General features: G+C 34.8%; 1 protein-coding gene and 1 non-coding gene across 2 annotated transcripts; one reads left to right on the forward strand and one right to left on the reverse strand.

Moving 5' to 3' along the window:
- Window positions 1-596: 596 nt before the first annotated feature.
- Window positions 597-3,274, reverse strand: LOC139841390 (uncharacterized). Its single transcript, XM_071831610.1, has 2 exons — window positions 2,839-3,274; window positions 597-1,021 (listed from the first exon to the last, which is right to left on the reverse strand). Exons 1-2 carry the CDS (start codon window positions 3,272-3,274, stop codon window positions 597-599), a joined length of 861 nt encoding a protein of 286 aa, XP_071687711.1.
- Window positions 3,275-4,991: 1,717 nt separating this feature from the next.
- LOC139845828 (small nucleolar RNA R71) lies at window positions 4,992-5,098 on the forward strand. The gene has a single exon (XR_011758584.1). It is a non-coding gene; the product is annotated as a small nucleolar RNA R71 (small nucleolar RNA).
- Window positions 5,099-24,084: the final 18,986 nt, after the last annotated feature.

Here is a 24,084-nt window from a genome sequence, read left to right on the forward strand (position 1 = left end):
CATACACTAAACTAAATGGTGTGGTGCCTATTGGTGTCTTATATGCGGTTCTAAATGCCCATAAGGCGTCATCAAGCTTTGTTGACCACACTTTAGGGTTATTGCTAACCATCTTTTCTAAAATCATTTTCAAAGCACGATTTGTGTTTTCGACTTGACCACTAGTTTGGGGATGGTAAGGGGTCGAAAAATGATGGGTTATACCATATTTTTCCATTACTCACTCCATAAGACTATTAGCAAAATGCGTGCCTCGATCCGAGATTAACGCCTTTGGCACTCCAAACCTAGAAAACAAATTCTTCAAAAATTTAACAACTACCATAGCATCATTGGTTGGCAAGGCTTTAGCCTCGGCCCATTTCGAAATATAATATACCGCAACCAAAATATAGAGACACTTATTAGAATTTGGAAATGGACCCATGAAGTCTAGGCCCCGTACATTAAATATCTCACATATTTGAATGCCGGTTTGAGGCATCTCATCCCTTTTTGAAATGGAACCGGACCTTTGACAAGAATCACAATGTTTCACTAACTCTTGGGCGTCTTTGAATATCGTGGGCCAATAGAAACCGAAATCGAACCCCTTTTTAGCGGTGTGATTCGGCCCAAAATGCCCCCTCCCCGGTTGGTCCACTATGACAACTTTTCAAAATATCTCGGGCTTCTTGCCCATATACACATCTCCGAATTACTTGATCCACCCCAATGCGGAACAAGTGTGGGTCTTCCCAAAAGTTATACCATAAATCGTTGAAAAACTTTTTCTTTTGTTGGTATGACAAACCTTTTTGTAAAACATTTGAGGCCAAGTAGTTTTCAAAATCGGCAAAACATGGAACTTCATCGACTAGATCAATCCTCATTAAATGTTCATCCGGGAAAGTATCCCGAATTTTGGACTCGTCTAAAGGTTGAAGCTCGGGATTATCTAGCCTTGACAAGTGATCGGCCGCAACATTCTCGGCTCCCTTTTTATCCCTTATTTCTATATCGAACTCTTGTAATAAAAGGACTGATATGTGAAATCGTACCTTAAAATAACTAGCTAAAAACTTAACAATTATCACACACCTACAGGCAACTATAACCCGATCATGTAGTAATCTATAAGTAATTGACCAGTTCGTTCCACCGAGAGCAGTTTAATCAAGATTTTAACACTAATAATTATCCTAGGATTCAATTTAAAGTTTTGGTTTGTGTTTTAGTTCACGCGATCAACGTGAAGTAAAATGAAATGAATTAACAATAAAGATAAAACAGTGCCCACTTGAATGATTCACTACTAATATGGATTGTTCTTGCAATTATTACCGATTATTATGTTCTAAATATTGTTGTATGACTTTTCACAAAGTTCTAATCAATCAAAGTTGGTAAACTCACATAAATTCACTTCAAGAGATTAAACTATATTTGATAGAAGCTAATGAGACTTGATTTGGACTAAACTCACATAAAGTCCTAATTATCACAATCACTTGCAACAATTTCACTATCATGCATTTCATAAGTCTTTCAATTACTAATTAAATCAATGATACAATCACTTGAAATCACTTCTCTAATTGTCTAGATCACCTAAGTGGTGAAGCATAGATTGCATCTCAAATCCAACTCACATTAAATGATTAACAACCTATGTAATTGAATTAAAAACTAAGAACATGCACAAGAGTGGATCTTTAACCAAACACAATCAATTTCAATCATCAAAACATTAAATCCATAAGATAGAACAATCCAATATTTATAGTTTCACATTCAAGCAAACACTAAACTGATTTAGCCTAACATATTAAAGTAGCAAAGAACAATTAAACAATAAAAACCAAGAGTATTCATGATTACAATGATAAAATGATAATAAAAACGAGTACCAAACGTTATGATTAACTGAATAGAAGTAAAGAATGAGAAAATCTTCAATGGTAGGGTTTAGGTCTTCAAAGAACCCTTCAATTCATAGCTGGAAAACTGCACACACCTTTAGGGTTAAAAACCTCGAGTATTTATAGCTAAACAAAAAGTCAAAAGTTCGAGCCCGCATCGCGGCCGCGATAGCCTTATCGCGACCGGGATCAATAAACAGCATCGCGACCGCGATGCTTCTATCGCGACTGTGATCAACCAATTTCGAATTCTGTAAATCTCTGCCAACTTATTACGACCGGGACACCACCTATCACGACCGTGATTCACTCCAGACTCAGTAAAAATTCATTTTCTTGCATCCAAATGTACTTTAAGCTCAAATATCACCAATATTTAGCAAGAAACCACCAAAACATTAACCCGAAGACCTCTGGAGCTACATTTATCATTTTTGCTCAATAAATAACAAAAGTCTTCACATTTTCTCAAATAACCAACAATAAAGAACCGATATCGCGATGTTAAATATGTATAATTTGAACGATATCAAGGACCCACCTAATTATACGATGTTTCTATTCTTGTTTTTGAAAAAGATATCGTAATGCGGAGTGATCCGTGTATACTATCATTTTGGAAAGTACGAGATAAGATCGAAACTTGTCAAAAGCGAACACTACCGCGAGAAGTTCTTTCTCAGTAGTAGTGTAGTTCAATTGGGCCCCGGTTAAGGTCTTGCTTGCATAATAAATTGGTCTAAAGTGTTGGTCAACTCTTTGACCAAGCACCGCGCCAAGCGCATAATCGCTCGCATCGCACATCAATTTAAAGTCTTTATCCCAATCTGGGGAAGCTCTTTAAGCTCAAGAAAGGGTGGTTCTTCCTATGAAGACTTGATATGAAATCTATCCTCGTTGGGAATTGTCTCAAATGGTTCTTCCTGAGTAGTGACACATTCAATTTCACTTTCATCAACATTAACATTCATCAATTCCCTAAAGTCGGCCTCTAAATCCACAATGTCATTATCACAAATTTGGTTGAACCCCGTGGTATCAACCCCAAAAAGCTTTTCAAGCTCCTTATCTACATAAAAGTCAATATAGTCAAGGGCATAACACTCATCATCATTGGTGTTGCTCGGTTGCTTCATAACTTCCCGGATATTCATGGTAATACACTCTTCACCGACTCCAATGTTGAGTTGATTGCGTTGTACCAAGATGATGGTGTCAGCGGTCGCAAGAAATGGTCTTCCAAAGATGAGAGGAACTTGAAGATCCTCCTTCATCTCCATGATAACAAAATCAACTAGGAACACCAAGGTGTCAATGATATCCAAGATGTCCTCGACGATACCAATAACAATGTCAAATGAATGGTTGGCCATTCTTATCCAAATTCAGGTAGGTTTAAGAGGCCCAAGACCAAGTCTCTCATAAAGTAAATGGGGCATTAGGTTAATGCTTGCACCCAAATCAACGAGTGCATTGAACACTTCTGACTCAACGAATTTACAAAGGAAAACAAATTTTCTCGGGTCACCTAACTTTTTAGGGATCCTTGGTCTTAATGCAAGAATCTTGTTGCATTCCTCTTCGATAAAGAAAGATGTTTCGTAATGATATTTACCCCTTTGAGATATTAGCTCCTTTATGAACCAACCGTAGTTTGGCATTCCTTTAAGCACATCCCTGATTGGCAAGTTGACCGAGACATTTTTCATCATATCTTGAAACTTTTTGTATTGAGCGGCCAACTTGTCCTTCCTTAAAGCATTCGGATATGGCACAGGCCTTGTAACCTTCAAAGGTTCTTTACCCTTTCCTTTACCCTTTTCATCATTACCCTTAGCATCCTTAACCTTATCAACATTACCATTAACCCCGGTTGAGTCGACCTTCTCTTTACCCTTCTCCTTGCTAACCCGATTTCCTCCTCAATGAAGCTTGGTAGTGGTTCTTGGGTGATAAAGGGATGTAGATGGGGATCTTCAATTCCTTGAGTAGTTAGACCGCTTCGAGTGGTTATGGCATTACAATTTTCTTTTCAATTTGGGTAGTTAGGGTTTTGGTTGGTGCTTTCGATAGAAAATCACTCTTGTTTTGTTATTTTGGTGGTTTTGGTTTGGTTGTCGATTATTGTTGTAATTGTTGTTCGGGTTGACTTGTGTGTTGGATGGTAAGGTTCCTTAAGGTCTTTCAGAAACTTGGTTTGAAAGTCTTCCAATAGTACCCTCTAGGTTTTGAAATGAAGCTTATTGGTGCTTCAATTATTGCTTTAAGAACTCGTTCTCCTTTAACAAAAATGCTTTGGTTGATTCCACCTTATTGATATAACTTTGCATGATTTCTTCTAAACTCTTGGAAGGTTGGGACTGTTGAGTCTTTTGTTGAGGTTGTTGATTGTAACCTTGGTTATTTTGTGGTTGACTATAACCTTGGTTGTTTTGATAATTCGAATTGGATTGTTTGTTATAAGGTTGATTGTTATAAGGTTGTTGGTTTTGGTATTGGAAGTTGTTGTTTCGGTTTTGGTTATAGTTGTTGTAACTTTGATTTCGGTGTTGGTTTTGGTTTGTAAATCCGGGTGGTGTATTGGTTTGATTATTGAACGATACTTGCTTTTGGTCAGGATTGAAGTAGCCTTAGTTTGATGTTCCACCCCGTTGATAGTTTTGATTACACACGTAGTTAAAATGAGCATCCTAATTCATGGGAATGTCATCCAAATCAACATGGTTGCATTGATTAATTTGGGGATAATTCTTTGTGAGATGTGTTCCTTCGCACCTTTGACAACCTATTTGCATTGCAACTGCCGATTGTTGTAGCTTTTTCAACTCTTTCCCATACATTTGAAATTGATTATTTAAGCTTGCAAGAGTGACTTGACCATTGTCACTCTCCACTTGGGCTACACTTTTCCTTGATAAATCTCGTGGTGAAGGGTTCCATTTGTAAGTGTTGACCAACATATCCTTTAACATAGTTTTGACCGCATTAGGTGACTTATACATAAAAACTCCTCTCGAAGATGCATCGAGAGTTTGTCTTGTCAAAGCATTAGTACCCCGGTAGAATGTGTTGGTGTATTCTTTTTTAGTCAAACCATGCGGTGGACAAGCTCTTAGCATTTTCTTGAATCGTATCCATGCATGATACAAGGACTCATCATTCCGTTGAATGAATCCATTAATCTCCATTCTAAGGCGCTCCGCCTTTGATGGTGGGAAAAAGTGATTGATAAAAGATTCGGAAGGTAGGTACCTTGAAGAGTAAAGGGGAATGCCCTTAATTTGAAAGTGTCATCGGTAACATCCTTGTTCATGTAGATGTCACAAATATCATTAAATTGTTGAATGTGTTCGAATGGATTTTCCTCTATCAATCCATGAAATAGCATATCCTTGATCATTGTGAAGAAGTTTCCCTCGATCTTCCAAATATCGGCCCAAATTGGTGGTTTTGTAATGGCGGGAGGCACCAAGGTAGGTGCAACCAACCTAGCGTTCCACATCGGAGTGTCATTTGGATCATTTTGTTGCTCTTGATTAATCGGTATTTGGTTGATTGGATCACCCTCTTCAAATCTGTCCATATCTTCTAAACAAAATGGCAAAACCTTAAAATATTTCCTTAAAACCCTCTCTTCTCTACGCTTGTAAACGCCGTGCACGTATTTCTCCGGATCAGAAAATGGATATGTAAACTCTTGATCCTTTTGGGATCTTGTTTTCATACACCAAAGTACCTATCCTTTAATCACAACACAAACACAAACGGTTTTCCAAACACAAAATAAAATATAAAAACACGAAAATTAACTTTTGTAAGGGTAAACCCTTACAAAAGGATCGAACAATTAAAAGCTTAAACCAAATATCCCACTAGCTAACCGCTCCCCGGCAGCGGCGCCAAGAAATTGATGATGCGTGTGGAATAATACATCATTTACCCTCTAAATTTATACAAGATTCAAACACTACAAATAAGCACACACAACTAACGATCAATTAGAACCCGGATATTATAACACTTTAATGTAAGTATTCGTTTCAAGTTCGTTCCAAGAGTGCGGTTTAAGTAGAATAATTGAAACTATTAATTGTCCTAGGGTTTGTTTGATTGGGGGGTTTTGATTGATTTTAATTAACAACTAAGACGTGCACAAGTAAACAAACTTAAACTTAACAATTAAGACTAGTAGAAAGTAACAAGTAACTAAATTTAAGAACTAATTCAATTAACTAAAGAGTGTTCACTTACCTAATCCTCTCTATGCTTGGATTGCTCCGTTTTACCCAAATTGTTATCGCACTAGTTGTTGAACTATTAATTGTTTAGCATCACTACCAAACCTTAATCAAATTACACTTTGCAAACTCACATAAGCATTGCATTCTAAGATCAAGTTACGTATGAACGGTTATTGAGATTATGCTTGGATTGAAATCACTTAGAACCATTCAACTATCGAAATCACTTAAGATAATCGAACACCACTATGTTGACTAAAGGCCAATTGAAAACCAACTCAAATCAAGAACACGATCACTTGAAATCCTTAATCTAGTTGTCTAGATCATCTAAGGTGTTGAAGCACAAATTGATTCACTTCTCAAATCACTAAGAGAGCTACTCAACCTATGTAATCAAAGTGAAGCCTAAAACAAATGCATAGCAATGGATCTATAGCTAACACAATAAAACTTGTTCATGTATTCCATTCAAACAACTTCATTTAATTGATTTAGGGGCAAATCTTTGCATTAGAGATTCATAGATAAGCAAACACAATGGATTTAGCCAAGCATGGCTAAGATTACACTAATCATAAGCATTGAAACACAAATAAACATCATCTTAAGTTATTACAAGCAATTAATTCAAAATAGAGTAAGAAAGGTGGAGATTACAACCCAAATACAAAGAGATGAAGATCTAGAGCTAAAACTATGATGAAACTTTAGCTTGCTTCCTTCAATTCACCTTCAAACTCCAATTGGTTAGGAGCGGCGCTTTTTCTGATCAGGAGCGGCGCTTTTGGCAATGAGGAACGACGCTTCTGGCTACTGGTGAAAAATGGTGCCAAATCTTGTGCAAGAACGTCGCTTTTCATTGAGGTGAGGCGCTTTTGTCCTTTAAGAGCGGCGCTTTTGAAGCTGAATTCTGCACTTGCCATTTTCTTTGCCACTTTTGATCAAGACTTGGTCAATTTTACACCAAATCAAGCTTTTAGCCCCCAAATTGCCATTTAGCTCATAAGCATATCAAATAGGCTCCATAATCAACAAAAACTGAGTGAAGTGAGGGTGATATTGCGAGATAAAACATGTATACTTAGAGCAATATCAGTTTAATATATACTTATATCATGTTTTAACAAACGATATTCCGCTGTGTTTATTTTTATAAAAAGTACGGTGTTACACCTGTGTTGTCTATATCAAACGTGACATTCAACTTACACCAAAGACTAACTTGAAGAGAAAAGGACACAAGTCGACGGTTGACATGTGACTTTACAAGACAACAATGGAATGCAGATGTACAACCCACGCTCAGTTCATAGTTATACTTTGTCAACGCTTTGGGAATACTTTGTTTATTCAAATACTGTGTCCATCCATTTTGGGCAGTTTCAAAATTAGCTTCTAACCAAAAGAAGGCCACGTGACTCTTGATTTAGTTGTCTACAGAAGTACAAGAATCCAAGTATCAGCAGACAATAGAACCATTACATGGTTAATAGACTCACTATAAATAGATAAATCCACAAATGTACAGTAATATTTAGTGGTGTGGGATTTTAATTTTCTGAATCTGTAAAATATTGTATATGCTTCCAGTGTATCTGAGATATCAAAGCGTAATGTGTATCAACCTATTATATATTCCGATCTAAGATAATAGTGATTCTTTGATATTATATCAATAAAAAGAATTGGTTGAAAATTACTTGGACATGTGTTTGTTTAATCTGTTTGCATAGTTGAACTTAAACTGTTAAAACATTTTAATTAGCAAAAAAAATTGTATTCTCCCTACAAAACTTCCTGTTGTTAATCGGGACCAACACCTCCTATAAGAGATAGTAGTTTGCGGATCATGATGCCAAAAATTTGACCATAAGGGATACTATACTGACATGGAGACCAGTGAACAAGATAACGTCAGGATGGCTAGTGTAGTCCTTGTAGAGAATGTGTTAATGGGTAAGTATTCGCACAATTAACATGTTAATATTTTATTAAATACAATTAATTATTATTTTTTATATCATCATGAGAGTTTAGAATTTTTCTCTTTAGTTTTGATTTTTTAAAAAACTTGAATAATACTTATTTATGACATCATCATTATAGAGATTTATTAGATATTATAGATAGATTTGAATGAGTTCTTTTTACGAAATTAGTTATGTTACATATGTATGCAAAATACGTCTCAAAGGCTTTTATGACAAGAAAAATAGTAATTGTGATGAAAATTGAAAGCGGGTGATGGGACAATAAATGTACTTCATTTATTCTGACTAAATTAAGTACATCAATATGTTTATAAAAACAACGATAAGTTTTTTAGTCGGAAGCCATGATTCCACGAGTCTTTAAACTAAATGACTTTAACATTTACATTCACTTAAAATCTAAAACATATCAACAAACTGTTTAATTTAAATAACCCATAATTTTACGGGTCATATCATTAGTTAAACCTATTTAAGACCAAAAAGGTCTAACAATAAACTAATTTGAAATTGAAATACCCAATTCAAATGAATGATTGAACCTCTTCTTTTTTTCATTCTGTACATGAGCATGACACACAAATGTTTCTGAAAAATATTAAATTGTTAAAAAAAAATTAAAAAGAAAATGGAGTGCTCGTGCACAATTGTTGAAATTAAGTTTGGTGGGACCCATTCACAATGGTGGTAGTTTGGTGGGACCCATTCACAATGGTGGTAGTTTGGTATTCAAAGGGCGATTAAATAAATTATATCCCGCCGAACGCCGCACCTGGGAACTACTGCCCTTTGTTCTATTTTCTGTATATAAATACGTACTCCTTTTTTCTTATAATTCTTTATGAATTTTATAAAGATAGTGCTAAGAGCTATTTTTAAACTTTTAGAACACGCATTATTGACTTGTAAGAGTATGGGTGTAGTGACGCGTCAGTTCAGTGTTAGTTCAGTGTCTTGCTGATGACTGGACGCTGACTGGACTGACATTGTAAACTGACACTGGTAAAAAAAACAGAGGAATTAGGACGATTGTCAGTTCAGTGTCTTGGAGAGAGAAAATAGGGTCCACTATGGTTTATTTATACATTTTCTTATATATTTTAAACACGTTATTAAATAAAATTAATAAAAATACGAATAAATATTAAATTAAAAAATACAAAAAAGTCCTAAAATACACTTTTATTTAAAGAAAAAAAAGTCCTAAAACGATTACAATTAAAAACTTAAAATTAAAAGTTGCAAAAAATAAAAAAGTCCTAAAATTATTTATTAATCCTAAAATTACTTATTAAATCCTAAAAATTGCTTATTAAAAATAACAACAATTTAACGGCCATAGCGAGTCGGAGATCCAGATTTATGCGAAGACGTATCATCATCTCGACCGTTCGAAGCCGGAAGGCTCCACACGTTCCTACAGTACAACGTGATACGTTTGTTCGTCAGTTTGGCCTTTCCGACCATTCGTTCCCACATGGCTTCGGATTGAAATTCCTTGAAATTCCTTGAAATAATGAAGAAAAGAGAGAAATGTGTGTGTAAAATATGAGTTTGTGGGTGTTTATATATAGGGATAGAGAAATGTGTTTAAAAAAAAAGTCTCAAACGTTCCAAAATTTGAAAAACGGGTCCCACACATCCCCTTCACCCAAGGTCGAGCAGACGACGTCGGGACCTCCGATGTCGGACCGACGCCGGGTCGGTTTCGTCCGACCGTCGTCTGCGAAAAAAGGTGGTGGCGACGCCGGTTTACTCCTTCCCACACCTCATGCTCTAATATGCTAACAACCACTTTATTATCTTGCATAAAACTACTTTTCTAAAAAAGATTTACCACTATTTATGCATTGAGTATTTTCTTAAGAATCCAATATTCATTTTCATATATTTCAAATTAATTGTTCATTTTAATAAATAAAAAAATACTATGATAAAGTTTATTTATGTTCATACTTTATTTATGTATTAAAAAAACAAGTAAAGTTAAATGATAAAATTTGAAAGTAAATAAAAAGTACATGTAACAGTCTTTATTTTAAACAGTATTTTTGTTGAGAACAATAGATTTGAAATGAGACTAGTAACATTCTTGTACCTCTAACTTTTTATCAATTCATTCTAAAATTAAATTAATTATCTTATTTAATTTCAAAATCTTCTTTTTATAGCTTTGATGTTGTTTTTTCTATTTATATGAAATATAATAGACAAAATTACTGAAATACTTCTTGTGGTTTGTAGCAAAATGCTAGTTTTGTCTCTATGCTTTGTTTTTGATGGATTTGGTCTCAGTGGTTTGTTAATGTTACTAATTTAGTCCTTAATTCTGACGCCGTCAAAAAATTCCGTTAACTCTAATCATGTGCCAGACATGTGAGGGTATTTTCGTTCGATTCTTTACTTTATTTAAAAAAATGCTAAAATCGTCCTTGTGATTTGTACAAAAATTGCTGAAGATTCCATGTGATTTGTAACAAAATTGTTGAAATCATCCCTCTGTATATAATATTAATGTGTTTACATAAATTAACCATCATTATCGTCAACATCATCGCAACCAACACCAGTGGCAATCAGAGTACAATCCAGACTTTCATCTTTAAACAGATCCGAATTTGTTCTCGATTTAACTAGCCGCCAACATATGTTCTTCATCATATCAACTCTGAATTTCGATTAAAGCTTAAACTAACTAAATCAATAAACGAAATCGATTGCTAATCACTCAAACATCTGCAACTAGAATATTTTGTGTAGAGTTATCAACCATTACAACATCAAGCATCAAAATCAGACGAGGAACAGTTACATCAAGGATGAACAAAGGCAACATTATATTTTCAGTAATTTTATGATTTAGATGATTTCAAACCTCAATTCCTTCATTAAACTAGCTCAAATTACATCTCAAAACCTTCGAAAATCACAATCATAACATGAATCAACAGAGAATTCATGAATTCGATCAATCCCGGTTCATTTAACTTTTTATCTTGAAGCTTTGACTTCAAAATTCTTATATTGATACTTCGAATTAGGATCTAAGAATTTATAGGTAGTTTCACGAAGACATTTGCAACCCTTTTTCACTTTTACTTTTCTCAAATTGTTGATGTATTGATTTAGAGATCAAAACTCCATGAGTTTTCGAATTAATATGAACTTGAATCAATCCTCCATGAGTTTGTTGTTGTAAATTCGAGTTGGATGTTCACGAAGCTTAGGATTAGTGTTAAGATCGAATTTCTGTAACCAATTCGTTATGAGAAACATCATATTAAGATTTGAAATTTTGGCTCTAAAATGATGAACACGAACAAGTACAATATCAATTTTTGAATTCCGAATTTTGATCTCTGAATCTGAAATGATGTAATGATATGATCACATAGTGTTTTGTGAATCATATGTATATGTAATCGATATATGTATATGTATTTTCGTTTATGTTTGAATTGGATGAACTTAATATTATTTAAGAAGTTTTATGTGCAATGATATGGATTTACTTGTTAAGCATAGCGGATTTAGTTTTAATTTTGGCGGGTTTGATTTTACCATGTTAATTAAAGTGTTGAAGAAAATGAAAAATTAGGTTTTGTTCATATTTTTTGGAGATAAAGATGAAGGTGAGGAAGACAAAATATTTGGGGATAAAGATTTCAGCAATTTTGTTACAAACCACAGGGACCATTTCATCAATTTTGTTAAGAACCATAGAGACGATTTTAGCAATTTTGTAAATAAAGGGAAGAAATAGACAAAAATACCCTCACATGTCTTGCACATGACTAGAGTTAACGGAATTTTTTGACGGTAGTCAGAAATAGGGACTAAATTATCAATATTGACAAACCACTGAGACCAAATCCATAAAAAGAAGCATAGTGACGAAACTAGCATTTTGTTACAAACTACAGAGACCATTTTAGCACTTTTGTCTATATAATATTGGATGAAATTTATATAAAAATATATAAAATTTTAACCATTGATATAAATTAAACCAAATATTATATAACAAACAAAAATATTTAAAGTTAAAATTAAAAAAAGAAAAATTTTAAAACTTAAATCGAGAGCGTAATTTTGGAATAGGGGTTGATGAACGGGTTAATCCAACATCAGATTCTAATAACAATTTGGATCAAGTTTTCTCCACTGATATGCGTAAAAAAGAAAAGAAACTGAAAAATACCTAAATTGATCAATACCTGAAGAAGAAAAAACAGAAGATACCTGTCGAACCTAACAAGGAGAAGATGATCAATGGCCCTGTAATTGATAGCTAGAGAAAGAGAGACTGTTGTTGGTCTAGAATTAGAAGATGGAAATCTTCATCAAGAATGATGAACATCAAATCCTCTGCAAGAAAGGTGCGTCCTGAGAATCAACCACTGAGATCAAACTGTAAGGGTTGCGCAGGTAAAGGCTACACTTCATCAGCTAATAATTCCAGTCAATCCGATGGTTAAAAGGTAAACCCTGGTATCACAAAACTGAACAAAAGGGGGGTTACGGGCGAAGTCAAAGAGTATGGTACGAAATTAGGTTTGAGCTGGAGGAAAAAAACTCCATCTCAGTAAGTTTCTGTTATTCCATCGTTTTAATTATTTTTTATGAAGATTATTTCTTTAAACATCAGGGGATTCGGGATTGGAACTAAATTCGATAAGGTTGGGAATGTTAAGAAACTTCTGTCCAAAATTAAGCTTTCATTCGTGGCTTTATAAGAAACAAAGCTTGATTCAATGAATAGAAGTTGGGTAGAATACTTATGGGGATCAGACGAATGTGATTTTTTACAGAAAGAGAAATTTAGCAAATCGGGTGGGCAACTCTTGATATGGGATACTAGTGTTTTTAAGGCAGAAATTATAGTTTCCTTTGATCGTGTTGTTGGTGTTAAAGGTAAGTGGAAGAGTACATGTAGTTGTTTCAATATTGTTAGCGTTTAAGGACCCCATGAAGATCTTAAAAAAAAAGAAACTTTGAGATGAGTTGTTAAGATTGATCACGTCATATGATGAAGAATGGGCCTTTTGTGGGGATTTCAACGAAGTGCGTAACTAATCTGAACGTTTCAACTGTGAATTTGTAGAATATAGGGCAAAACGCTTCAATGAATTCATTATTGATTCGAGGTTGATGGAGTTTCCCTTAGGAGGTAGGAACTTCACGAGAGTTAGTGACAATGGGCTTAAATATAGCAAACTTGATAGTTTTTTGGTTACCGAGAAGTTTTTTCATCTTTGGAAAGTTCTCACGGCGGTTGCATTGGATAAGGACTCATCGAATCACTGTCCTATTTTGTTGAGTGATGAGGTAAGAAACTTTGGCCCGAAACCTTTGAAAGTTTTCGATTTTTTGTTAGATGACGAAGATATAAATGAAGTGGTTCGGGAGGCATGGGATATTGAAGTATCAATCATAAATCGAAAAGATTTCATGTTTAGAAATAAGCTAAAAATGTTAAAAATGCACTTAGGAAATGGAGTTATGAAAAGTTTAATTGTCTTGATGAGGAAATAGAGTTGGCAAAAAACACCTCACTTCAACTTGAACTAGAAGCTGAGATTCGAATACTAAATGATAGTGAGAGAGAGCAATGGAGAAATTCGAGGAAAGAATGGCTTGAATAGGAAAGAATTAAATCAAATATGCTAAAACAAAAGGCAAGGGTTAAATAGGTACTTGAAGGTGATGAAAATACAAAGTACTTCCATTCGGTGATACGTAGAAGAAACAACACTAATACCATTAGAGGGCTATCAATTAATGGTACTTGGAACGATTCTCCTAATGTTATCAAAGAAGAAGTATTTAGACATTTTAAAAGTATCTTTGAAGATGTTAATGTAGAAAGACCAAGTCTTGAAAATCTTAGCTATCCAACTCTTTCTTTCGATGAAGCGGCGGCACTTGAGGTAAATTTTTGTGAAAAAGAAATTCATGAAGCCATTCTTGATTGTGGGAGTTCCAAAGCCCCTGGTCCGGATGGCTTTATACTTCGATTTTACAAAAAAAAATTGGGAACTTATTAAAGATGATCTAATTAGTGCAATCTCGTGGTTTTGGGAAAGTTCAGAATTTTCTCTAGCAGCCTATGCACAGTTTTTTTTCCAAAACAAAAAGAAAACATAGATATAACTCAGAAACACAATCAACGTCTCTCTTGCAAAACAATTTTTTCGTTAACTCGAAATCGTATATAATTGTAATTACATTCATAACTGAAAAACCATTAATAACAAAGATATAGATGCCAAGATCGTGTTCTTGCTTAAATAAATTCCTGCCATCTCAGTGCACTTCCAAAACAACAAAGATTCCATCAAATAATACGATGAATTACTTAATGTTGTAGTAGCAATACTACAGTTGTAAAATCCAAGTACAAAGTAATTGTTGGAAACTAAACTTGATTGTGGGATATTTGTTTTAGATTTGGGCTTGCAAGTATACAACTATTTTGGATCAAGATTATAGCCCATTATGTAAAAACTTCTTGTAATATGTAGTAGTGAAAGTGTGTAGAATGTGTGTAGAATAATCTTGTAAAATATCTAGGTCTAGAAATACTAGGAAATATCTAGATAGTAGTAGATGATGGAGTGATCTAGACTACTCCATTGAGTAGTATAAATAGAGGGCTTCACCCCTCATTTGTAATCAAGCAACAAAGCAATTCAATAAGCAAATTCAATAAGCAATAAACAAAGCCTTCAAGATCAATCAAACTTCTAAATTATCAATCCTCTCTTCCATAAATAATATACACATAACCTCCTATTTCTAACAAATTGGTATCAAGAGCTTGGTTCGACAAGATGATGGCCAACAATGTCATCACATTTCCTCGCCTCACAAAGGATAATTATGATCGATGGAGCTTTTGAGAAAATTGCAAGTGCAACCACCGCCAAGAAAGCATGGGAGATCTTGGAGAATTCTCACAAGGGAGTTGAAAAGGTGAAAAAGGTTCGACTACAAACACTACGAGGTGAGTTCGAATCCTTAAATAAGAAAGACTCAGAATCAATTTCCGATTATTTTACAAGAGTCTTGTCGATTGTCAATCAATTAAAGAGGAATGGTGAAACTCTAAGTGATGTAAGAGTCATTGAGAAGATTCTTAGATCATTAGATTCAAAATTCGACTATATAGTCGTAGCCATCGAAGAATCTAAAGATCTAGAATCAATGACTATCGATGAACTCATGGGTTCACTACAAGCCCATGAAGAGAGGTTCAATAAGAATAATAAGGAGCCATTGGAGCAAGCTTTACAAGCAAAACTGTCTTTCAAGGAAGAGAGCAGTGAAAAGACTCATCAAACGAGTCAACGAGGTCGTGGTCAAGTACGTGTCCGAGGATGAGGACGAGGATATATCAAACATGGAGGTTATAGTTCTTACAGAAATGAAGAAAGAAGTCAAAATTTTCACCCGACAAGAGGTCGCGGGAGAGGCTACACAAGTAGAAGGCCAAGGTATGACAATTCTCAAACCAAATGCTATAATTGTCATAAATTTGTCCACTATGCTTCGGAATGCGAGAAATCAAACAATTACGTGCAAGAAAGAGCAAATTTAGTGCAAGAAGATACCGAAGCCGTGAAAAACACTTTGTTACTAGCATGCAAAGGTGAAGATAACGGAGAATCAAATTTGTGGTATCTCGACACGGGTGCAAGCAACCATATGTGCGGTGACAAAAACATGTTTGTGGAGTTAGACGAGGTAATTAGTGGAAATATCACCTTCGGAGATTCCTCTAAAGTCCCGGTTAAAGGCAAAGGTAAGATTCTCATCCGCTTGAAAAATGGAAGGCATCAATTTATCTCTAACGTGTATTATGTGCCTAATATGAAGACGAATATACTGAGTATTGGACAACTCTTAGAGAAAGGCTATGATATTCACATGATAAATTGTACTCTTTCTTTAAGAGACCAAAAAGGAGGTTTGGTTGCTAAGGTGCCAATGTCAACGAATAGGATGTTCATGCTAAATATTCAACATGACATTCCAAGATGTTTAAAAGCATGTTTCAAAGATAATTCTTGGCTTTGGCACATGAGATACGGGCACTTAAATTTTGGAGGCTTAAAATTATTATCAAGTAAAGGAATGGTGAAGGGTTTGCCTCCAATTAATCATCCGGATCAAATATATGAGGGATGCCTTCTAGGAAAGCACTTTCGAAATAGTTTTCCAACAGGAGCTTCTAGTAGAGCGAAGAAACCTCTAGAACTTATTCACACGGATGTGTGTGGACCCATCAGCCCACCGTCTTTTGGTAAAAATAGATATTTTCTTCTATTCATTGATGATTTTAGTCGAAAAACATGGGTCTATTTTCTAAAAGAGAAGTCGGAAGCTTTTGGAATGTTCAAGAAGTTTAAAGCATTTGTGGAGAATCAAAGTGGTCTTACCATAAAGGCGTTGAGATCCGATCGTGGAGGAGAGTTCACATCCAAGGAATTCAAGAAATTTTGCGACAACAATGGCTTATGACGTCCTCTAACTCTTCCGTATTCACCTCAACAAAATAGTGTTGCGGAAAGAAAAATAGGACCATTCTTGATATGGCCCGGAGTATGTTAAAGAGCAAAAGGATGCCTAAGGAGTTTTGGGCTGAGGCAGTAGACTGTGCGATCTATCTATCAAATCGCTCGCCCACTAGAAGTATCAAGAACAAAACGCCCATTGAAGCTTGGAGTGGAAGGAAGCCCGGCATCTCACACCTTCGAGTGTTCGGAAGTGTGGCATATGCTCATGTGCCAGATCAGAAGAGGACGAAGCTCGATGATAAAAGCGAGAAACTCATATTCGTGGGTTATGACTCAAGTTCGAAGGGTTACAAGCTATACAATCCCAAGAATGGTAAAGTAATCTCAAGTCGAGACGTGGTGTTCGATGAAGAAGCAACATGGGATTGGAATGTTCCCGAAGAGGAGAACTACGACTTTCTCCCTTATCCATTCGAGAGTACTGCAAAGAACGAAGAATATCTAGAAGTTCAAGAACCTTCTGGTACACCATCTCCGCACTCTCCACATACTCCAACCACTACACCTAATGAAGTGACACCAACATCAGGAGGAGAATCAAGTAGGCTACAACATCACACAAGGAGCATTGAGGAGTTGTACGAGGTAACACAGCCTATGGAGGATCTATCATTGTTCTGCCTTCTTGCAGATTGTGAGCCAATAAGCTATGAAGACGCAACAAAAAGCCAAAAGTGGAAATGTGCTATGGACGAAGAGATTCAAGCAATCGAGAAGAATAATACGTGGGATCTTGCCACACTACCAAAGGGACATAAGGCTATTAGTGTAAAATGGGTGTACAAGGCCAAGAAGAATTCCAAAGGTGAAGTTGAAAGATATAAGGCAAGGTTGGTGGCGAAGGGATATAGTCAACGAGCCGGCATAGACTATGACGAGGTATTTGCTCCCGTCGCTCGTCTAGAAACTATAAGATTGATAATCTCACTTGCGGCTCAACATAATTGGAAGATTTATCAAATGGATGTCAAATCCGCGTTCCTTAATGGCCACTTAGAAGAAGAAGTCTATATAGAACAACCTTTGGGATACATCGTGAAAGGCCAAGAGAATAAGGTGCTAAAATTGAAAAAGGCCTTATACGGGTTGAAGCAAGCGCCTCGGGCATGGAATAGCAGGATAGACAAGTATTTCCAGCAGAATGACTTTACGAAATGCCCCCATGAGCATGGCCTCTACACCAAAGTTAGCAATGATGGAGATGTTATGATTGTGTGCCAATACGTGGATGACTTGATATTCACCGGTAGTAATCCTAAAATGTTTGAGGAGTTTAAGAAAGCAATGGTTCGGGAGTTCGAGATGACCGACATTGGACTTATGGCTTACTATCTTGGGATCGAGGTAAAACAAAAGAAAGAAGGAATATTCATATCCCAAGAAGGTTATGCGAATGAGGTGCTCAAGAAGTTTAAGATAAATGACTGCAAGTCAATGAATACACCAGTGGATTGCAATCTCATATTGTCAAAAGATGATGAAGGATACTTGGTGGACCCAACAAAATACAAGAGTTTGGTTGGAAGTCTGAGGTACCTAACCTGCATGAGGCCAGATATTCTCTACGGAGTTGGACTAGTAAGTCGATACATGGAAGCACCTACAATAAATCACTTGAAGGCGGCCAAGAGGATACTTCGCTACATCAATGGTACGATTGAATATGGCATGTTTTATTCGCCTTCTGAGCACTTCAAGCTAGTTGGATACAATGATAGTGATTGGGCTGGAGACATAGATGATCGTAAGAGTACGAGTGGTTTCGTGTTCTATATGGGAGATACGGCGTTCACATGGAGCTTGAAGAAGCAACCCATTGTGACTCTGTCAACATGTGAAGCCGAGTTTGTAGCAGCAACATTGTGCACCTGTCATGCAATATGGCTCAGGAAGTTACTAAATGAGCTTAAGTTTTTTCAAAAGGAAGCTACAGAGATATATGTGGATAACAAGTCTGCGATTACTCTAGCAAAGAATCCAGTCTTCCATGATCGAAGCAAGCACATCGATACGAAATACCATTACATCAGGGAGTGTGTTACAAATAAAGAGGTGCAGATAAAGTACGCGAAGTCACTTGACCAAGTTGCTGCTATTTTCACAAAGCCTCTAAAACACGAGACGTTTCAGAGATTACGGAATATGCTCGGAGTAACGAAATCAAGTTTAAGGGGGGCTGTTGGAAACTAAACTTGATTGTGGGCTATTTGTTTTGGATTTGGGCTTGCAAGTATACAACTATTTTGGATCAAGATTATAGCCCATTATGTAGAAACTTCTTGTAATATGTAGTAGTGAAAGTGTGTAGAATGTGTGTAGAATAATCTTGTAAAATATCTAGGTCTAGAAATACTAGGAAATATCTAGATAGTAGTAGATGATGGAGTGATCTAGACTACTCCATTGAGTAGTATAAATAGAGGGCTTCACCCCTCATTTGTAATCAAGCAACAAAGCAATTCAATAAGCAAATTCAATAAGCAATAAACAAAGCCTTCAAGATCAATCAAACTTCTAAATTATCAATCCTCTCTTCCATAAATAATATACACATAACCTCCTATTTCTAACAGTAATTCACAATATAGAAATCGACAAAAATTGAATAAATAATGAAAATTTAAGTAAATATATGTCATACAATTGCTAAATCGGTCGAAACCCTAATTCACCCAATATATGTCATCAAAAATTAATTTATAACAAACTGAGAAGCAATTAAAACTAAACACACCAGTATAAACCTTTATTAACCCTATAATATCTCCTTATACGTTGGTGTCTCGATCAAAGAAGGAATATATTTGAAAACTGATTTTTGAATATTGAAATAGCAAGAAAATAGGAAACGATTAGGCCTATACAACTTCTATCGTTTAAAACTTACCGATGTCTTGACGGGTTTTTTCGAATTGGTAGTCATCATACCTTAGGATTCATCCAGCAATCGAACCCTAACTATGTCGTTCGTTATTGTATACATCTGATGTGATTATGTGTTTAATCAATAGAAGTAATCCCGATTCCTATTCACGAATTTTGCATAATAACACAGAATTAATTTTGAATGTGAGAAGAAGAACCCTAATTTTCACTATTGAGAAAGATCGTATGAGAGAAATTAAAATTAGATTTGGTTATTTGATTCAATGTTGATAGCTTAGTGGTAGTATGTTGTAGATTATATTTAAATGGAAGGGTATTTAAGTCATTTAATTAAATGATTAGCTAATCTAGTTGTTTTGTTAACTAATAGGCAAAATGGATGATTATGATTAAAACTTAATCATGATCCTATGGTCATTAAGGTGCTAGCTTCATTAATGATGAAAGATAATGATCCTCTTATAATGTTTAAAAGAGATAAAAGAGATTGTACTGGAAGAGTAGACTGGAAATAACAAACTATAAAAAATGCAAGTCAAACATTTAATAGGAATACCAAGATTAACAATTGTATTAATATAAAAAAATAATAATAAATGTTTGTCCAGTTCCATAGTAACATCAGACTTGGGTAGTATCATCTTACTCTTTTAATTTTTGTTTTTTATCACAAGTCCTGGCATTGTGATCGTCACGTCCACATTTACCGCAAGTATGCTTTCTCTTTTTGCTTTCCTTTATTCCCTTCTCTTTTCCACTCATCAGACGCTTATCATATCCACATCCTTTGTAATTCCCAACGGGTGGGTTTTCTATTTCTATTGTATCAGGCTTTAAAGCACCAATCATTTTTTCTATCACAACATCTTTTTTCTTTACCTGTTTAGGCACTTGTGACTCAACCTCTTTCTTCAACATTTCAACTCTTTCAAGAATCACATGTAGCATCTTTTCATCCGTGCCAATAAGTTCGACACAATCATCAATAACTGATGTTATTTTACATGTGATTGAATACTAAGATTTAAACAAATTATTGAAGCAACAAACACATAAGATTTTGTACTCGAGAGATCATTCACACACTGTTCAGTAGTGTCCAATCACATGTGATTTGAAAGGACCCGTTCATATTGATTATAAACGATTCACAATAGTTGATAACATTGTGAGGTTCTGACCTCTATATGATACATTTTACAAACATTGCTTTCATTTTTAAAAGACAAACTTTCATTACATCGAAAGTTGACAGGCATGCATACCATTTCATAATATATCCAAATTATAAATGACTTAATAATAATCTTGTTGAACTTAACAACTCGAATGCAACGTCTTTTGAAATATGCCATGAATGACTCCAAGTAATATCTTTAAAATGAGCAAATGCACAGCGGAAGATTTCTTTCAATCCTAAGAATAAACATGCTTTAAATTGTCAACCAAAAAGTTGGTGAGTTCATTAGTTTATCATCAATATTCATTTCCATAATTTTAATAGACCACGAGATTTCATATTTCCATTTCTCATAAACATCATGCATGCATATAGCCATCTGCATAAAAATCATTCATATGGATTGAACACCTGGTAACCGACATTAACCATAATGCATAGAATATCCCCACAGACATCGACGTCTGTATAATAATAATCTCGAAGTACTAAAGCCATCCATAGACATGAATAGGGGTTGTTAGGCCCAATAGATCTATCTTTAGGATTCACGTCAATTAGGGGCCATTTCCCTAATTCTTAGGTTACCAGACTTGAAGGGCGATATTCGATTTCGATAATCCAACCATAGAATGTAATTTCGATTACTTGTGTCTATTTCGTAAGACATTTATAAAAGCAGCGCATGTATTCTCAGTCCCAAAAATATATATTGCAAAAGCATTTAAAAATGGAGCAAATGAAACTCACGATACGATATTTTGTAGTAAAAATATGCATACGAAGGAACTGAACAATGCAGGGTTGGCCTCGGATTCACGAACCTATATCATTTATATATATATATATATATATATATATATATATATATATATATATATATATATATATATATATATATATATATATATATATTAACACATATAATGAACATATAATGGTATTCAACTCAGTTTATTATATAATATATTACTTATTTAAAATAGTAATGTATTTATTATTTCAAATGTTATATATATCTATATATGTTATTTTTATATTAAAATAGTAAATTAGATATACTTATGATATATGTAATAACTATATTTTTATATAATATCTTTTATTTGTTAAAATAGTAATTATGATAATTTAAAATAATGATAGTAATACTAATAATTAAATTCAATAATGATATATAATAATAATGTTAATTAATAATAATAATAATAATGATAGTAATAATAGTAATAATAATTTAACTATAATCTTAATAATAATAATAATAATAATAATAATAATAATAATACATGATAATTATGTAACGACCCAACCCGTAATAAGATCGGACCATAAAATTTTTTTCCTTTTAATACACGTTAAATAATACTTTAGGTCCCAATTGTGTTTTCATAAACATCTTTAATACAATAGAAGGTTTAATAAACCTTAAAACATTTAATACGTTAGTTAATTGTCCAAACGGACATACACGACCCGACTAGTTTAGTTTCCAACAAAACCGAGCATAGTGATTTGGGACTACGCTACCCAAATCCTAATCGAATACAAAAGCAAGATCTTCTAAGAAACCTAGCCAAGATCTCTAATCCCCAAGCTTACCCGAGCCGCCAAGCATGCGAACCTATAAAAATATCAATAACGAGAGGGTAAGCTAACGCTTAGTGAGTGAGAATATACTACATACGTATATATGCATAAAATGGACACGCCACACAAATATCCAAATACCGCATACCGGAGCATCCAAGCATAAAGGCAAGCTAAGCTAAGCATACCATATAATCACTAAGCAACAAGCTAGTAACAACAGCCATAAAGTAAGTCACCAACGACGATGTGAACAACGCCAATAAGCTACACCCGGAGGGTTAGCTACATCACAACAATACATTAATATATATATATATATATATATATATATATATATATATATATATATATATATATATATATATATATATATATATATATAACAGAGCGTAAAACCGCCCAAGGTTAACCAATCGTACAAAGGAATGGTAGTCGAATTTCCCATCGGTGTTCGTAACAACCGTTAGTGCACAACACATATATCACTAACCCTTGGACAACACATATCCGTTTATAAAATCGTTAGTGTACAACACATATAACACTAAATCGGACAACACATATCCATTCATAAATCATTAGTGTACAACATATATAACACTAAATTGGACAACATATATCCATTCTTAAAACCGTTAGCGTACAACACATATATCACTAACTTGGACAACACATATCCGTTCCTACAAATAAATACATTATATACATACATGTATACTTACTCCACTCACAACCACGTGTGATAACGTACACCCAAAGTGTGTACTTCGCCAAAGGGGGTCAACCAAAATGCACAACCATGCCAATTAGACCCATACACAAGTCCATCAAATCTACCTATATGTGAAGTGAGCTCTATAGCCGAGAATCACTTCACCCGACCCGCACCCATCCTACACATACATATGCACATAGGATATTAACACTCATCTTGTCGCCTTGATGAATGCTTCCAACAATCCGTAACTCGACGATGGAATGTACCTTTTCCATTATCACAAATACAATAACACAATTAGGGTGGATTTACAAACCAACCCAATTTACACTTGGTGCAATTTCGACCCAATTGCACTTCAAAGCACAAACCGTGCCCAAACTAACCAATAATCATTAGCACAAGTGAGAATGGTCCTAATATGCCAATTAAACCCAATCACAAGTGTTAAACACTTATCGTTCTCAAAATCGCCCATAAACCCTAATTTTGACCCATAAGGTCAAAATCTCACCATTTACAAGTTTTGACACCAAAACATGTTTAACTCAATTTTATACTTCAACTTAATCCATTTTAAGTTTACAAACCGCATCGAATTGACATTCGGGTCATAATCCTCAACAAACCCAAATTTTGACTATAGTCAAAATTAGTCAACCACGAAAACCCTAAAAGTCTCCAAAACACCAATAATCACTAATGCTAGTGATTGTACACCATTTACAAGTCTTAAACATGGTTAAATCATTAACCAACCCAAAACCCGCCTTTAACACTTACAAACCCGAATCTTGGTGTTAATCTCCAATTAACAATTAAATGGGTTCCATCTATGAATCATACAATCAAAAGCCCTAAATTTGAATGAAGAACACAAAAACAAATTTCGGAGTTAGAGCTTACCACTAGTATCACCGTGTAGCTAAGAACGAGGAGAACAAACTTGTCAACTACGCCAAAGATCAAAACCCGCTTCTTCCTTTCCAAAA

Source organism: Rutidosis leptorrhynchoides, chromosome 4, assembly GCF_046630445.1.
Source record: "Rutidosis leptorrhynchoides isolate AG116_Rl617_1_P2 chromosome 4, CSIRO_AGI_Rlap_v1, whole genome shotgun sequence".
In the NCBI taxonomy this organism is placed as follows: Eukaryota; Viridiplantae; Streptophyta; class Magnoliopsida; order Asterales; family Asteraceae; genus Rutidosis; species Rutidosis leptorrhynchoides.

Bases quoted from the DNA above. Each gene is read 5' to 3' on its own strand.
- LOC139841390 (XM_071831610.1), bottom strand. From the start codon at position 3,274: ATGGCCAACCATTCATTTGACATTGTTATTGGTATCGTCGAGGACATC. The intron at 1,022-2,838 runs GTGTCACTACTC...TTCACATATCAG, and splicing joins TGATGAAAGTGAAATTGAAT to TCCTTTTATTACAAGAGTTC.